The 17,632-nt window shown below is 37.1% G+C and overlaps 1 protein-coding gene across 4 annotated transcripts; it reads right to left on the reverse strand.

The window, feature by feature from the left end:
* Positions 1 to 1,729: 1,729 nt before the first annotated feature.
* LOC113109674 (protein lin-54 homolog) lies at positions 1,730 to 17,122 on the reverse strand. Of its 4 annotated transcripts, none has more exons than XM_026273389.1 (14): positions 16,928 to 17,122; positions 13,261 to 13,963; positions 11,617 to 11,734; positions 11,389 to 11,522; positions 11,100 to 11,255; positions 10,745 to 10,946; positions 8,912 to 8,982; positions 7,880 to 8,077; positions 7,705 to 7,796; positions 5,233 to 5,304; positions 4,371 to 4,473; positions 3,968 to 4,105; positions 3,658 to 3,860; positions 2,753 to 2,951 (listed from the first exon to the last, which is right to left on the reverse strand). In XM_026273389.1, the coding sequence occupies exons 2-14, from the start codon at positions 13,936 to 13,938 to the stop codon at positions 2,753 to 2,755; spliced, it is 2,364 nt and encodes a 787-aa protein (XP_026129174.1). In that variant the 5' UTR covers positions 13,939 to 13,963; positions 16,928 to 17,122. The 4 variants fall into 4 exon arrangements, with proteins under 4 accessions (XP_026129178.1, XP_026129174.1, XP_026129175.1 ...); XM_026273390.1 differs by having other exon boundaries at positions 16,907 to 17,122; XM_026273391.1 differs by lacking the exon at positions 16,928 to 17,122 and adding an exon at positions 15,479 to 15,589.
* Positions 17,123 to 17,632: the final 510 nt, after the last annotated feature.

Raw genomic sequence — 17,632 nt, forward strand, 5'->3', positions numbered from 1 at the left:
GATGACATTGACTGGATATATACGTACAAAGACATGAACTCATTGTTCATTATCTTCTTTCTCAAGCAATCTACAACCTGAAAATCATTTGCATCTGTCAGAAATCGAATGGAGGAAAGGGTCTGGAATACAAACAGCATTTATCACCATAAAAGATGATCTATCAACAACCAAAGCGGGGAGATATTAAAGTTTTGGATGGCACAGGTGAGGAACCCTGCATTCTCATGTCTTCTCCACAACAAGTAATAGCAAAAAATACTGCAGGCTATGCATTATTTGGATGATGTATTTATGAAAAGATGAAAAAGAATAATGCATTCATGTGAATCAGGAGTCATCCAGCAGATCGTTTGCAGTCATGCAGCGAAATAATCTTTACTATTAGTTATGAGGATATTTACATTAAACCCCCTGAGGATAGAGACGGTTATTAAGGCATAACAAGGTGCATAAGGGTGTTAACCTTTAACCAGCTGTTTAATAGTGAAGTATAAATGTGCTGTGAAATGTAGGGCAGACCAGAAACCTGTCAAAGAATGACATGTTTTCATGACAGTGTGATGGTCTGTTTATTGATGAATAAAAGCTGCATTCAACAAGCATATTTGTGATTCTGGGAAAGATAAGATTGAGTTCCTTCATCGTCTGAGAATATAAAACAGAATAAAATCAGACTAAAACTATTCTTGGCAGATTACATGCAGCATCTCCTGTTGATGTTTAATCAGCGTTTAAGAAAGCAGACTTCCAGTGAGCACGCTGAAGAATCGTCTGAGCTGTCGTGTGAAAAGGCACTATGAGCAAAATGAAGTCAAAAAGCAGCCGGTCCTCCAGTGCTCTCATGTTTGAAGCACCTGTGCCAACCAAACCTGAAGACCACCTCTAGTTCAGGATTTCTTACGATTCTAGCACTTTTGAGTAATTTGATCTACCAACTGTTTTAATGTCCCAAACAACACTTTACTTGCCTTTAAGAAATAGATGAATAGAAACCACAGTTTGCCAGTAAATCATAAACCGCATGTTCATCATATTTCACCCCAAAATCAAAAGATAAAAAGGAATACATAATCCCACTTTTTAAATATATATATATATATATATATATATATATATATATATATATATATATATATATATGTAAATAAAACAAATGTTTGGTTCTAATCACTGTAAAATAATTTTTCTAAAAGAAAACCAACCTGTGATTGAATTTAAATTAAATGATCAGATTGAGACTAGTTGTTTCGATTATGCATAATAATTATCTTACATATACAAAGTCTATGTAAATCTAATTTTTGACTATCATTACTGTCAATGTTTACGCTATATATATATATATATATAGAGAGAGAGAGAGAGAGAGAGAGTTTATAAAATAATGCATTACACATAATGCTTTCATTATGCAAGGTTATTTTTGTGTAGTTTTAAAAAAAAAACTCATTTTTGATTACTGTAAAAAGTTATCAAATTATAAATACGGTAATAAGGATGAGTTATCTTTATATACATATCTTCATATAATTCTATATAAACTCATTTTGAGTCTTATTACTGTAAAATAAAATAAAAACTAATAATTAAATAACATTTACAGTAATGAAAAAGACATTCCTGCATTATGCTTAATGATTGCAGTTAAGGATCATGGAAAAAAGGGGATTATGAAAAATGCTTTTTTCATTTACTCACCCTTATATACATATATATATATATATATATACATTTTTAAAAAAAATGCCATTTCTCAATTTCTTCTTTTATATTCCAAAGAAAGACAGGTTTGGACCAACAGGAAGGTGGGAAATCTACAAAATGTACATATTTGGGTCAACTATCCATTTAACGAGTTCTAAAAGATGCTTCATTTTCTTTAAGCAATATAAATGAATGATTTTGGGATGCAATATGAACTAGACATGTTCTTGGCAGGTTTCATAAAGAGTTTTAGGGACTACACGTGTGTAGACTCATCAGACTCAGAGTATGGAAAGGTTTGTTTTAATTGGGCCCTGACAAAGCTGATCAACCAATGACTGCAAATAAAACCCAAACCAAACAGCTCATTACAAAGCTTATTGAGCTGCTTGTTTTTTCAACATTAAAGATTCTAATCAAATCTTAGATTTCTGGAGCACAGGAAACCAGTTCAATCTGGTGCGGCCCTCGTCCCATGCAGCGACTCTCAGACCGGCCCGTGCTTGAACATGAAGATTGAACCCGATTCTGCTGCGAGCAATTAAATATAATGAAGCTACAGTACAGGCTACTTACTGTATACAAGTCATGATCAGACGGCTAAATATAACATGTGCAGGGAAGTTCCTTCCTCATCCAGACCTCCCGAGGTTATTAGTAAGGGCTTTCAGACGACAATGAATGACGATATGAAAATCCAGTTTTAAAAGACAAACACAGATCATGATTATGCAGATTTAAAAGTGGAAAACATTGCCAAACAAAACAAAAACTACTTTAAAATAGCATCGATCCTTCTAAAATAAACCCTTCTGTTAAAGCAAATAGTGTAAGTCCATTGCAGGGGCTACTATGAAGTACTGTAGTCCTCCTCCTGAACATAGTGCGTCCTCCTCAGGCCAATGGGAAGTTCTGCTTTGGGTCTTTTTATTAGAAGGCCCATGAATCCATATGAGGGCCGGTAAAAGTGCCTCCAGTGGAGCCCGAGTCTAGATTCAGCAGCACCCTCAGTCCCAAACGAGCGGGAGAGCTCTGAGTCACAGCTCTAGCAGTTGATGGGACAGTCCGTCTTGACTTTGCCAGCAAAACTGATGATCCTACTGAGGCAGCGACCAAACTCCTCCAGAATGAGGCGCTCTGCCACGGCCTGAGGCTGGTCGGTGAGTTCGGCCTGCTCGGCCTGCTCCAGCAGACAGTCACACGTCGCCTCGGCCACTTCCTTCGTTACGAATGTGTACGGCAATCTGGAAACAGATTTACACTCTTAAACACTTACCGTATTTTCTGGACTATAAGTAACAATTTTTTTCATAGTTTGGCTGGTCCTGCGACTTATATTCACGTTCGACTTATTTATCAAAATTAATTTGACATGAACCGAGAGAAATTAACCAAGAGAAAACATTACCGTCTCCAGCCATGAGAGGGCGGTCTATGCTGCTCAGTGCTCCTGTAGTCTACACTGAATACATGGAGCGCCCTCTCGTGGCTGTAGACGGTAATGTTTTCTCTTGGTTCTTGGTTATAAATAAATGCGACTTATAGTCCAGTGCGACTTATAATATGTTTTTTTTCCTTGTCGTGACGTATCTTTGGACTGATGAGACTTATACTTAGGTGCGACTTATAGTCCAAAAAATACGGTACAAGAGAGTACATTACAAGTGTACTCAGTAATGCTCACAACACCATGGTTTGGGTAAAATAGAGCAAAGAAAATCCTCTAAAGAAAAAGGATTCCCTGAATTATCGTCATTGATATAATTTACTGCAATAAATACCGGAAATATCGTGAACTATCATATACATTTTCTTATTATTATCAGTGTTACTAGGAAGCTGGTGAGGTGTTCTGGTGATTCATGGATAACTGGTTGATATAGAGACAGCTCAACAGAGTGAATGACACAAAACTTGTCATAATGCAGAGCTGATACAGAAGGGACGTACTTTCCGCCTCCGCTGGTGACGGCCGGTGTGGTTCTGGTGAGCAGGTCTGAGATCTGGGAGGACAGTTTGGTTTTGGCTGCGGTTTGCTGTTGGACTCGCACCTCTGCAGCGTCTGCCAGGTGCATCAGCGTCTTCCTCTCCGGACTCTCCTCGAAGTTCTTGCAGCCCATGCATTTGCAAATGGACGAACACATGATCTTTGCCTAATGCGAACAAACAAAAGAATGGTATCTGGGCCTAAACACAAATGAAAACCAAAAATATCTTCTGTATGACACTTCCACATTCTTTGCAGTGTGCGAACACTCACCTCATAACACTCGCAGTAGTTTTTCAGACAGCCAGATTTCTTACAGTTGCAGCCTTTGCTGTGTCTCCTGTCTGACTCCCCTTGTTTGCCTTTGCCGATCTTGGGCTTAAAAGCCACAGGGTTTCGGTCTAAACATGACTGGGAGAAAATACATTACTTCATTTGAGGCATAGATTACAGCATTACAGAAGAACTGTTCTATACAGAGGCATGAACAAGAGGGCATTGCTATGCAGTTGTTAACTGGGAAATAGCCCACCTCTTAGTGTCTGATATTCTAAACTGTGCATCCGAACTAAAAAAATAATAATGGCATATCTGAAGTACTATGTCTGTAGTGAGATGGAAATAAGCACAAAGATATAAGAGACTACAGGTCTACAGAAAGGCAGTAATTCGTTACCTTGATGGCCTTCAGTCTTTCACTCTCATGATCAAGATTGTTGAAGCAATTAACACAGTTGCAGTTATTACAAAACTCCCCGTTGGCAAAGCAATCGCAATACCTGTGAGACGAGAGATTCAGCTCTTAGAGAGTAAACTGTTAAAGTAATAAATTATTATTATTTTTTTTTAACATAAAGTCTATTTTGCTTCCCAAGGCTGCATTTATTTGATCAGAAATACAGAAACGTATAGTAAAAAATGTGTACAATTTAAAATGTATTTTCTATTTTAATATATTTTTTATTCAGTGATTAAAAGCTGGATTTTCAGCATCATTACTCCAGTCTTCAGTGCCACATAATCTTTCAGAAATCATTTTAATATGCTGATGCTCAAAAACATTTATTATTGCTGAAAATGGTTGTGCTGCTTCATATTTTTGCAGCTTTACATTTATCAGAGAACCTTGAAAAATACTTTTTTTTTTTTTTTAAATGTATTAATAACCTTACCAACCCCTAACGTTTGAATAGTGGTACATGTGATGCTTTAGGCAAAGCTTAAAAACAACTGCCACTGCCAATGTGTAAACTGCTTGATGGTGTGTTTGTGCACAATACAATTTCAAGCTATTCTTGCACCTCTGATAATCTGCTTCCTGTCTGCCAGAATAAACTGTGTACTTGTTGGTAAATTTGACAGTATGAGAATTGAACTGCAGATTGTTAAAAAGGAAGAAAGGTGTTGCAATATTATACAACTGGATATAGAAACTATGAAAGCACTTGCCAAATGTAGCAACTGAAACAGATGACATCCTTCAGATGGGCCAATTTCAATTTTCAGAGAAAGGAAATCAAATGACAGGTGACACTTACAATTTCAGACACTGTGACCGTGTGCAGTTGCAGGGTTTTCTCGGCCTCGAAGCTGCTTCAGACGTTGATAAACTATAATGAAAGAGGCAGAATGTGACCTGATGGTTCATTTTAGAGCCAGACCGATTTATTGTTTTGCCGATTTTATCGGCCGATGTGAGCCTGCTGCATATATTTATCAGCTTCAGCGAATATCCTGCAAATATGCCATCGTTAATATATATTTACAGAACATATAACCAGAGAAAAGGCTTTTAATTGGTGTAATAACTAAGTTTGTCCACCATTGTTTGCTACTGGTGACCCAGATCACAATGCAGAAAATTCAGACTGAATCATGGAATCCAGTAATAAAAAAACGAAATTTACTGTATAACACAGAATTGTACAGAATTTCTTATTTTTGATGAAAATAAATAAATAGGTCAGTACAATCAAAGCATGATACAGACCAGTGTCTATGAATAATTAACAGCAAGAAGACGGAATATGAATCCTCATATTCTTTATTCAAGTTATATACTGTATATACAATATATATATATATATATATATATATATATATATATATATATATATATATATATATATATATATACACACACACACACACACACACACACACACACACACACACACACACACACACATACACATATATATATACACACTAGTTCTAATTGTGTTTAATGTTATTTACAGGTGCATCTCAAATTAGAATGTCGAGGAAAAGTTTATTTAAATCGATGTAAATTTAATGCACACAGACTGGAGTAGTTTAAGCCTTTGGTTCTTTAAATTGTGATGATTTTGGCTCACATTTAACAAAAACCCACCAATTCACTCAAGAATCAGAATACGTGTGAAGTGTGACAAAAAAATTAGTGAATTGTCAGTCTTCTGGAATGTGTGATAATTTACTGTAATTCAACTCAATACTTGGTAGGGGTTCCTTTTGCTTTAATTACATCCTCAGTTCAGCGCGGCATGGAGGAGATCAGTTTGTGGCACTGCTGAGGTGGTCTGGAAGCACAGGTTTCTTTGACAGTGGCCTTCAGCTCATCTGCTGGTCTCTTGTTTCTCATCTTCCTCTTGACAATATCCCATAGATTCTCTCTGGGGTTCAGGTCTGGTGAGTTTGCTGGACAGTAAAACACACCAACACCATGGCCATTTAACCAACTTTTGGTGTTTTTGGCAGTGTGGGTAGGAGCCAAATCCTGCTGGAAAATGAAATCAGCATCTTCAAAAAGCTGGTCAGCAGAAGGAAGCATGAAGTGATCCAAGATTTCTTGGTAAACGGGTGCAGTGACTTTTGTTTTCAAAAACACAATGGACAAACACCAGCAGATGACATTGCACCCCAAATCATCACAGACTGTGGAAACTTAACACTGGACTTCAAGCAACTTAGCTATGAGCTTCTCCTCCCTTCCTCCAGACTCTAGGACCTTGGTTTCCACATGAAATACAAAACTTGTTCTCATCTGAAAACAGGACTTTGGATGACTGGGCAACAGTCCAGCTTTTCTTCTCCTTAGCCCAGATAAGACGCCTCTGACATTGTCTGTGGTTCAGCAAATTCTTGACACATCTGTGTGCGGTGGCTCTTGATGCTTTGACCCTAGCCTCAGTCCATTCCTTGTGAAGTTCACTCAAATTCTTAAATCGATTTTGCTTGACAATCCTCATAAGGCTGTGGTTCTCTCGGTTGGTTGTGCATCTTTTTCTTCCACACTTCTTCCTTCCACTCAACTTTCTGTTAACATGCTTGGATACAGCACTCTGTGAACAGCCAGCTTCTTTGGCAATGAATGTTTGTGGAGGGTGTCAATGATTGTCTTCTGGACAACTGTCAGGTCAGCAGTCTTCCCCATGATTGTGTAGCCTAGTGAACCAAGACCATTTTGGAGGCTCAGGAAAACTTTGAAGGTGTTTTGAGTTGATTAGGATGTCACCATATTCTAATAATAAGTGAATTATTGGGGTTTTGTTAAATGGGAGCCAAAATTACCACAATTGAAAGAACCAAAGACTTCTACTACTTCAGTCTGTGTGCACTGGATTCATTTAATACACGAGTTTCACATTTTGAGTTGAATTACTGAAATAAATGAACTTTTCCATGACATTCAAATTTATTGAGATTCACCTGTATAACAAGTGAAGTTTACTGTTAAGAGAACGGATGTCATTGATTTTGAATAGTAAATTTAGTTAAATTGACAAATACCCTGCCTCCCTTACACATTTTTGTCAAGTCAATATAAGTATTTTATCACCCTATTTGAGTGATCATTGCAAAAAAAAATGTGTTTATGTATATATATTCTATGTATATAATATCGGTATCAGCCCACAAAACCCATATCAGTCAGGCTCTGGTTAATTTGTGTGTATTTTATATACATGCATACATACACACACACACACACACACACGTAACAGTGTGGCATGTGGCACTCGACTCACCCGTTAAGTGAAAGCCTGGCTTGGGTCTGTATGGGGGTGGCTGTTGAGAAGGTGGAGCTGCTGGTCAAAGTCACAAACGCAGACTGAGAGATCTATGAGAACAGGCAAGGTGAGACAATCCCACGAAAACAACCAGCCAAACTCATATGCCCTGCTCCATCGCTGATATACAGACCTGCGTGACGTACGGGGCAGGTAACACAGCGTAGCTCATGTTTCCAGAGCCGTGGGCAGGGGTGAGCACAGTTCCCGGCGGCAGGTTGGTGAGATTGGGCTGGATCTGTGGCAGATGTGTGGCTGGCATGATGAGACGCTGGGGCGTCTGACTGGTGGTCACCACCTGGGCTGCTGACGCCAAGGGTTTGGGTACTACCTGTGTACAAAAAGATGATCAAGCATGTGTGAAATTAGAGCTGCACAATTCTGGATAAACTGAGAATGACAATTTTCGTCTCAAATTGAGATTACGATTCTCCTACTGTCTATTTAAAAATGATTTATTGATTTGAATGAATTACATATTTTAATATGCAATATGCTTTTAAAATATAATACATTTAATAGACCAATTTTTTTATATCAAAATTATGCAAAGGTGGTTTGAATGTAAAGTTCAATGACTCACTCATAAATACTACACTCGTTTCATTACTGGATGAATTGGTGTTTTTGAACAAATCTTTTGAATGACTGATTCAATGACAAATACGTGTCACTTGTCACCACCCAGGGGAAAAACGATGCTGTCGACACAAACATTATTTGCAGCACCAGTTACTTTCAAAAGATGACTTGCTCTATTTTGATCGCTATCACAGACACCAATATTTATATCCTAAGTAAAAACTTTCCTCTTAGTACTTGTGATAAAATGAAAGGTCGTAAAACAGAAATAATACTGTGTAGCTGAAGACTGTTTGTGAAGCTGTCCTTACCTAAACATGCTAACGGTCTGCTCTCTGTGTCAGCGGCAGAACAAACACAGATTTTAATCGTCTGGCATGACTTTTTCCAAAGGCTTAATAGACACGGGCCAATCGCTTTCATTTAGAAATTATATTGCATGGCTGTTTGAATCAAGATTGTGATCTTTTATCGATTAATCGTGCAGTTTCTGCTATAGACTATCAACATCAAACCAAACAGCAAACAGACCAAAAGCTGCAAAACCATCTGTGTGTAGTGAGCGAGGTGTTTGACTCTGTACCTGTTTGATGCTCTGTGCGGAGACGATGGGTACAGACATCCGTACTGCAGCGTTCATCATCACAGGCTTGGCTTTGTAACACAATACATACATTATTGAATTTTCTTAAATCACTCATAAGCCTATTTATTTTCAATCCTATCATTAATGTCTGTCTTAAAATGGATTAAAGGGTTGCATTTTGACAGATCATTGCCTATAACAGGAATGATGTAACTAAATATTTAGAAAGACTGTCACAGGGGTACGGTTAGGAAATGAAAACCAGTTCTTCTAAATCTGTAAAGTGTAGTTGGATCACAGAATTAAAAGACTCCTGTGGTTCTTTTAACTAAATCAGACACGTTGAGTGTAATAATTTAACACCTGAAAAGATAAACCTTATGAGTTGATTCTCTTGAATAAAAAACTTGGTTTACACCTAACTGAGATGTAGTTATTGCTGTAGTTATTGATACTGTTCATGACTACAGTAGTACTACACATAATGCAGTCACATAAAAGAAAAAGGTTACCACATTCAACAGTTACAGTTATTAGTAATATTAACATACAGTTCAGGTCAATTAATGGATTGCATTAATGCACTTCTAAAGACTAAAAATTCATTTAACAAAGTACGTAGATGTTATGGTTTAACAAATGTATCAAATAATGAAATTAATTTAAGTCTTTCCGAACAACAAAACACTTATTTGTCTAACATGGTGCTGCACAAAAAAAATGTATATACTATATAAATTTAAAAAAGATTAAAAAAATATTCTGGTTGTATGAAATTCCTTAAAATAATAAGTCAATGTTTTAATATCTTCTTACTTTATTATTATTATTATTATTATTGAGAAGTATATGATTTACTATAGAAGAGTAATACATTTCTGTGGTAAGTTTAAGAAAACAATTATTTGGCAAACTATTACACAGAGTTGTGTGGCAGCAGTGTGTGTAAACCAGCCAGACTATAATCTATAACAGAATATAATCCACCCACTCATTTTTTTTATAATCCCAATAAATCAAAAACAGTCTCTCAGAACAAGTGATTTCTGCAGACGATGACACTGGATTTTTACAAAAGTTGAATCTGAAAGTGGGATCAATATCAAAGCTTTGTGCATGAACATCAGCTCCAGTTAGAGTAAGTGCGTCACATTTCTAAAAGAGCTTCTTGGCACTCAGTAAGGCTAATGTTGCTAAAGCTACCACTGCCTCTGCTAGTTTTCACTGATGCTGACTTCACATGCTACCAGATCCTTCATAAATTGGAATGTGGTAGTTAAAAATTGCAAATTAAAGCAATGTGAAAATGACATTTTCGGTGCCCGTGATGTTTTGTTATTGTCCGTATGACAGAGCATGAGCTCTTGAAGCTCCGCCTTCTTCTGAAAGGGGGCAGGGAACACCAGCTCATTTGCATTTAAAGGGACAAACACAAAAATGACACATTCTGACTCATACTCTAAAAATCTTGATTTTTAGCAAGCTTTAAAAATTGTTTTGTGGAATATTTTGAGCTAAAATTTCACATACACACAATCTCAGAGCAGTTTCTTTAGATTAAGTTTATGTCCTCATAACGTGAGGTGACAGATGCTGAACACATGCAGACTTGCAGTTTTCATAGATTTATTTTTTCTTCCTATGCACCTGATTGTTTATATGTAGGCTACATAAAGACAAAAAACTGACCAGCCCTATCTGGCAACTGGAATTGCATTTTTCTCTTTACCCAATTATCCATAGAAGTATTAGCAAATTTGCAAACAGATATAGAATCATTAAGAGAAAGCAGAACCAGGACTGGAAGGGTTAAAATCGTGATACACCCACCTGGTTGGATTGAAGGGTTGGTGTTGGTGCTGCCGCTTGACTGTGCGGTGCTGCTGCCGGTGGTGGCCGTTACCAGACGCACATAATGGAAGCGGCTGCCCGGCACCTGGATCTGCTGCACATTGGGAGGCGTGGAGAAGGGGATGATGGTCTTAAACTGGGATGTTCCCACTCCTCCCACCGTCTGCACTGACTTTACAGTCTGTACACAGAAACCAGCATTAAAATATAGTGCTGCTGTTGTACACAAAACTGCACTGTAACACAGGCTGCTATTGCAGAATGGGGCAGTTAAAACCTAGATTTGACCGTATAGCAAACTGGTTTGGTTTGTGAGGGCTCTGGTTGGACGTACCTGTGCAGTGGACTGGCTGGTTCCTGCTTTAGCTGGAGAGGTGGCAGCAGACTGCTGAACTGTGAGGATCTGCTGGCCCAGAGCCACGTTGAGCGGCAGCGTCACAGACTTCTGAGGGGAGTTTGGAGACTGACTGGCCACTGAAACCACAGTCAGCTGCAGACAGGAGAAACGGGAGGGAGAGGGTGATGTCAGAAGCAGGGAGTGTGGCCATCGAGAAAAAAAAAGGCATCAAAAAGACAGGCGAATGACATTGCAATCCAGTTTTTATATTTAAAAGATTTAATACCTTGCTGGGAGACTTGAGAGGTGAGATGGCGACTTTGCTGTTACCAGACACATTCTGTGGCACAGTGCTGACGGTCTCACCAATAGTGACAGTGCGTGGAGGTGTCACCGGAGTACTCTGGGTAACAACTCGCCCTGTGGACAAAAAAAGGGAACTCAAATTTAGATACCACAGGTGAGCTGTAAAAAGGAAAAGCACTCTTGCTCTAGTGTAGTTTATGAAGAGTACCAGTCACTACAGGAGCCACAGAAGCTGAGCTGGACAGTCCTTTATTGTTCAGGGCCTTTGTGATGATGAGCTTTGTAATCATCGGTCCAGCTGTAGAAACTGGGGGCTTCTTTGTGATCTAGGAGGAGAAATACAATTATTTCAGCTGCCTACGATAGACAATGAACAGGAAATAAGATTGGACTTTAGGTCATTAAATTAACCAAAGCCATTTTTCCTTAAAGAAAAAAAATAAAATACAAACATGGCTGTAAGGAGTTAATATATTGAATATAATAGATGATTTAAAAAATATTTGTATAAAAATATAGATCTTTAAATAAAATTACTATAAGCATAATAAATAGCTTATTTTAAAAATACAGTAACAAGACATTTTTCCTTATAGAAAATCATTCACAAATATGTAATATAACAACAACAAATAGTAATAGCTTATTTGAATTATACAATAAAAATAACTCATTTTGAAATATAAATTTTTTAAATATTACTAAGAACAACTGCACATTATAAAAATACAGTAATAACAGCCTGTATCCTTTTAAAAAAAAAACTATAAAGATAATTCATATTAACAATAATAAGTTATAAACAGCAACAAAAAAAAAAAGTTATTTTTTTTGCATTAAAGGAAAACAAATGAGACTTTAATTATAAATAAGCAAAAACCGCTTATTAAACAAAGAAAAATTAAAGTTTTTCAGTTTTTTATTTTTTAAAATGACTATAATAAGAGATGCAAACAGGTAAGGGGGGTAAAAGGTGAGAATCGAGGGCATGCTCCACATGGAATTTTTTTTTAAAGATATTTGTTTTACATGCTCATTTGCAGTTACTTTTTTTTTTTCTTTTTACAAATATTTTTATTACCTTGAATGTCAAAAACTGACATTTTTCACTCTCACACACACAAAAAAAGTCCAGTTGTAACATTTTACAAAAATCTGGATTTAATATATTATGTTAAAAAAGATGAAGTGCTATGCAGGCTGAGGCTATATAAGACAATATCGGCTGATTAGATGGCAATGCTGACCTAAAATGCAAATGTTGCATTTCCACATCTCAGGCCTCAAATAAATAAAATTTTACCTTTTTAAGACAGTAAAGAAAATACTATACAAAACTTCCTAGCAGTTGCCAAGTGGTTATCAGTCTCACTTTTCCAATACAAATAAGACCCGTCTACTTTTTCCTAACTAAATATAAAAAGTTTGCAACCGGCCCCAGTTCTTTATTTACCCTTGTAAGGACCACCCCCCCTCCATCCCCCAAAAATAAAAACACTTTCTCACTTTCAAGGTGCTCTATATTGATGAAAAAAAGGTGAGATGTCACCCTAAAGTTGAGGAGTTTGCATCTATAAATAATAATACATTTAAAAAATTAATTTTCACTTACTAAAACAAATTATAATAATGTACGAATATGAAGCCTTTTCTATTGTTTCTATGCTTGTGTTAACAGTTAAGTGTTAATGTGACTAACTACTTCTCAGCTGCAGCAATTACAGATTTTAATATTAGGTAACATCTGGACATTTCTTAAAAAAACTGTGGCCAAGGGTCTTAAAATAAAATGTTCATATGTATGCTTAATTCCTGCGATGTCTGCAGGAATGTTTAGTTTGTTAACACCCACCTGAAGTGTTTTGAGCTGCTGGGCCTGCAGTGTGCTGGAGCTGCCAATCAGCTGACTGGCTGAGCTCACCGCTATCACAGGCTTCCCTACGGTCGTCAACATCTTGATCTGCGTGGGCTGGCCCTTGGCGTCCCCTGTGCCCTGGGTAGTGGCGGGCTTGCTCCAAGTGTGGGGCAGAGCCAACATAATGGGCTGCCCTGTTTTACTGAGGCCGGCCACCAAGAGTTTTTGGCCCTCTGGCTTGAGCACAGCAGTGCCTGGAGACTTGCCATCTGCAGCGGAGCCGGCAGACACCTTGTTGATAATGAGCTGGTGGTTGGCCGGGACAGTAACGCTGGAGATTTTGGGGAGGTTCTGAGTCACCGCAGGACTGGTGGTTTTGACAGAGGTGGTGGTGCCAGATATAAGGCCAGAGGGGGTGAGGAGGAGCTGAGTTCCTGAGCTGGTGCTGCACTGAGCGCCGCTGGAGGTGGAGGTCATCTGCATAGACGTGGTGGCTGGACACAAGCTGACGATTTCAGGCACCTCTGTCTCCATAGGGACCTGCGGCGGCTCAGGTTCAGATTTGGGAGGAGCGGCGAGGTGATCGGCGGAGAGCTCCTCTTCCATCGCGATGGCTTCTGTATCCATAATCTCATCAGGGAGGAGGCTGTTGAGCTCAGGTGAAACCACATCCATCGTGTACGGAGTTACTGAAGACACGCTGTGGGGGAAAAATGCATTTCTTAAATGACTAAATAAATAGAAACATCCACAAACAAGAGAGGAGGCTATATTTCTGAAAATATATAGCCCCAATTCAAATCTTACTTTCACCAAGGCTATTAGAAATCACTCTAATATGCTGATCTGTTGCTTAAGAAACATGTCTTTTTAATGTTGAAAATAGTGGTGCTGCTTAATATTTTTGGTTAAATAGAAAGTCCAAAAGAACAGCATTTATTTGAAATAGAAATATTCTGTAACACTGTCAAATCCTAAAATATCTTTTCAAGATATAATATAGTAAAACGATATAAAATGCATATGTTTCATATTATTTAGCATTATATTTAAACATTACATATCTTTTCAATATTATTAACAATTTTTTTATAAATAATAAACCATAGAAAATTTTATATGAAACTAATATTTAATATGATTTAACAACACGTAATATTTAATTATACTTATTTTTAATGCGCACACATAAAATATTCCCTTTTTACAAATAACAAATGATATAAAATATAGAACATTATTATATTTCATATAATTTAACATTAAACAAACAATATTATATAACTATATATCATGGTTTTAATATCGTTAGAAATTTTCAGATTCCAGTTCCATTAAAATCATTAAACAACTATTTAAAAAAAAGTGGCAAGGAAAAATGCACAATACAGTTTATTACTTACTACTTACTGTCAACTTATATATATATATATATATACACACACACACGTATAGCTATAGGAAGAGACTATAGACTTTGATTCTTTTTAGTATATATACTAAACGTAAATTATTCCATAACTTTAGACTTTTTCTAGGTAAAGAAAACAAGTTAAATATACTCTGAAATTACAGGGCTTGTGGGAACCATGTTTTCCTTTTCCACATGTCTGTCTACACAGGATTCATAAACACTGATGTACTGTACTGAGAACAACTCTTACCAATTGTGTTGTTCATGTAAGTCAGCAGTTTGGATTGAATCTACTAGCCCAACCCATTATATCAAACAAAGCTGCATGATCGCAAAGACTATAAAATAAAGAGGACTTTGATAATGCTTATGTCACATATTCCGCTAAAATCAACTGGCGGGCAATTTAAATTTCCATATTTACTAAACACTTAATAAACTGCGACAGGACCGCTCCCATTCATCACAAACACTCTGGCGTTCAGCTGTTTATACTCGGCTGCTATGCGGCTAACTAGCACAGGAGCTAACCAGCAGTTAACACACAACTATATATTAGACACAGCTGTCACAGCTAACATCATGAACTAGCATCAAAACTGACAGCAGTGACGTGCGCTTAACAAATCGTGCTCAACCATCCACATTAAAAAATTTTTTTTAAATAAAATACACTTTTATACATGAGTTAAGTCGCTCAAACGTAACATTTAACACTTTTACAGCCGTTTAAACGCCGTGAAACAACAGCAGGCCTCTCTGGATATGCCTGACAATAACAATCAGTGTTTAATCCTTTACCTCAACAGTTAACGTTACTTCACTGAAACCGAACGAGAGCGTCTGTCAGTTTCACATCAGACGGAGTTTGTTGATATTCGACGCGCCAGCTAGCCTTTCTATCCTGTTGCCATGGAAATATCTGTATTTACAAGGCATTCATACGCGTGCTCGTATACAGCGAAGTGTGTCTGCGGTTAGAGAGAGATCTCGCGCTGCGCGTCTGTTTCAGGCCGGGGCTGGATTTCGAAAGATCCGCCATTTTCATCTCGTCATCGGTTCAGTCTTCGGATCAGACACGAGAAGCAGCGGCAGAAAAACAGCAGGGTTTGTTGTTTTGTCAAACAAAGGAGGAGCAGAATAGACAAATGGCGTTCACAGTTATCATTTTAAGACTTAAAAACCTCACTCTTTCGTTATTCGTTTCAAACCTTGCATAACTTTTTCTTCGCCGAAACGAAACATGTTTATCAGTATGACAGCCTTAGTTCCCATTCACGGTCAGGGCAGATGAATGAGGATTGATTTTGTCAGCTTGAAAACATATTTATGGTCCACCAAAGACGAAAAAGAAGCCATACAGGTTTTAAACAACAGGAAAAAGAAAAAAAAAAACTCTTCAAATTCGTTCTCCTGTATCATTTTAGTTCAAATGAATCGGTACAATTTCGACGATATATATATATATATATATATATATATATATATATATATATATATATATATAAATAAGTGTTCCTGTTGCTCAAATGGGAACGTTGCGTTAACACATGATAGGTAAAAATTGATGGCCTGAATGCACTTTAAGTCGCTTTGGATAAATTAAATGCATAAATTTAAATTAAATGTAATATATTTTAAATGTAATAAATATTAAAGCGACTAACGTTACAGTTTAGACAACAGAATAGCATCAACAATACTTTCTATTTGTATATTACAAAATTACAAACATAAAACATAAAATAAACATCCTGTGGGCAAAAAGTGAAACTTTTGTTTGTTTGTTTAAAACCTGTTGAATTGTAAAAAAAAAAAAAAAAAAAAAAAAAACCTTAAGAGGACCACGTCGCTCAGTCATAAAATTATATATTTTCATATATATTTTAATTTTAATATATACATTATAAATCTCACTTTTTAAATGTAACTAATAATGCAGTGAACCAAGGATTAAGCAGAATCAAACTCTAAGGTGAGTATGACAAGCGCGGGCTGTCATTGACTGTCAGGTAATGTTATAACCTCGGGTGCTAACCAGTTAGCCACTAATAACGAGCACTATTAAGCTTTGCCCGTGTTTGGTTTGTGATGCAGAAGTTCCCATTTCGTTCGTGATCATAGCTGGGCGTGTGACGCACTCTGAAGCGAGCTGACACAAACACACACACACTGCTAGCAGCTCGGCTAACTAGCGCAGATCATGTTGCCCCTTCGCTGAACACACACCGAGCTCAAAGCTCTTCTTACGCTCGCTCGAGATGAGAGTCCTGACGCTCTTCTGAAGTCCTCGAGGCTTTCCTCTCGATCACAGACTCTGAAGTCCGACTCGGCGCTGCATCGCGTCGATCATCCGCTCTCAGACGGAGACGATTGTTTAAAATACCGCGCCGAGCGCCATTTCACCTCGAACATCCCATAATCAAGCCACGCCTTCGCAGGAAACAACAAATGACGTCACGCCCCAACTTCCGTGCAGTATCATACTTGGAATGATGACCAAGTGTGTTTGCACATACAATGAATCTGTTTACGGAGACAACAACAACACACAGATTATTAAAATGAGATGTGAATAAAACACACATATATAAATATAAATAAACCACACAGACACACACAAAAATAATAAATTGTATTTGCGGGTGTGTACGGATAGAATGGTAATAGAATAAAATTAAAAAAAAATAATAATAATAAGTTGTAGGGATGTACTAATGATAAGGAATGATTATATATACAATAAGATGTTTTTTTTTTACAGTTTTGCCATCATATCAAGCTTATTCCTATGTTCATTTTAATACTGAAACAAAACTTTTTTACTTGTTTAAAATGTTTACTAGTCAAGTAAATTACTCAAAAAAGCAATCTGTTATAACATGGCATTACTTATAAATATACAGTAAACAATAAACGTTTGTTAGGATGAAATATTGATGCAGCCATTGGATC

This window comes from Carassius auratus, chromosome 10 (genome assembly GCF_003368295.1).
Source record: "Carassius auratus strain Wakin chromosome 10, ASM336829v1, whole genome shotgun sequence".
Classification (NCBI taxonomy): Eukaryota; Metazoa; Chordata; class Actinopteri; order Cypriniformes; family Cyprinidae; genus Carassius; species Carassius auratus.

Coding starts and splice junctions, on each gene's coding strand:
- LOC113109674 (XM_026273393.1), bottom strand. CDS start 13,938: ATGGATGTGGTTTCACCTGAGCTCAACAGCCTCCTCCCTGATGAGATT. Junction 11,735..13,260: donor AGCAGCTCAAAACACTTCAG/GTGGGTGTTAAC, acceptor TTCTCCTCCTAG/ATCACAAAGAAGCCCCCAGT. Junction 8,983..10,744: donor CAACCCTTCAATCCAACCAG/GTGGGTGTATCA, acceptor TGTGTTACAAAG/CCAAGCCTGTGATGATGAAC.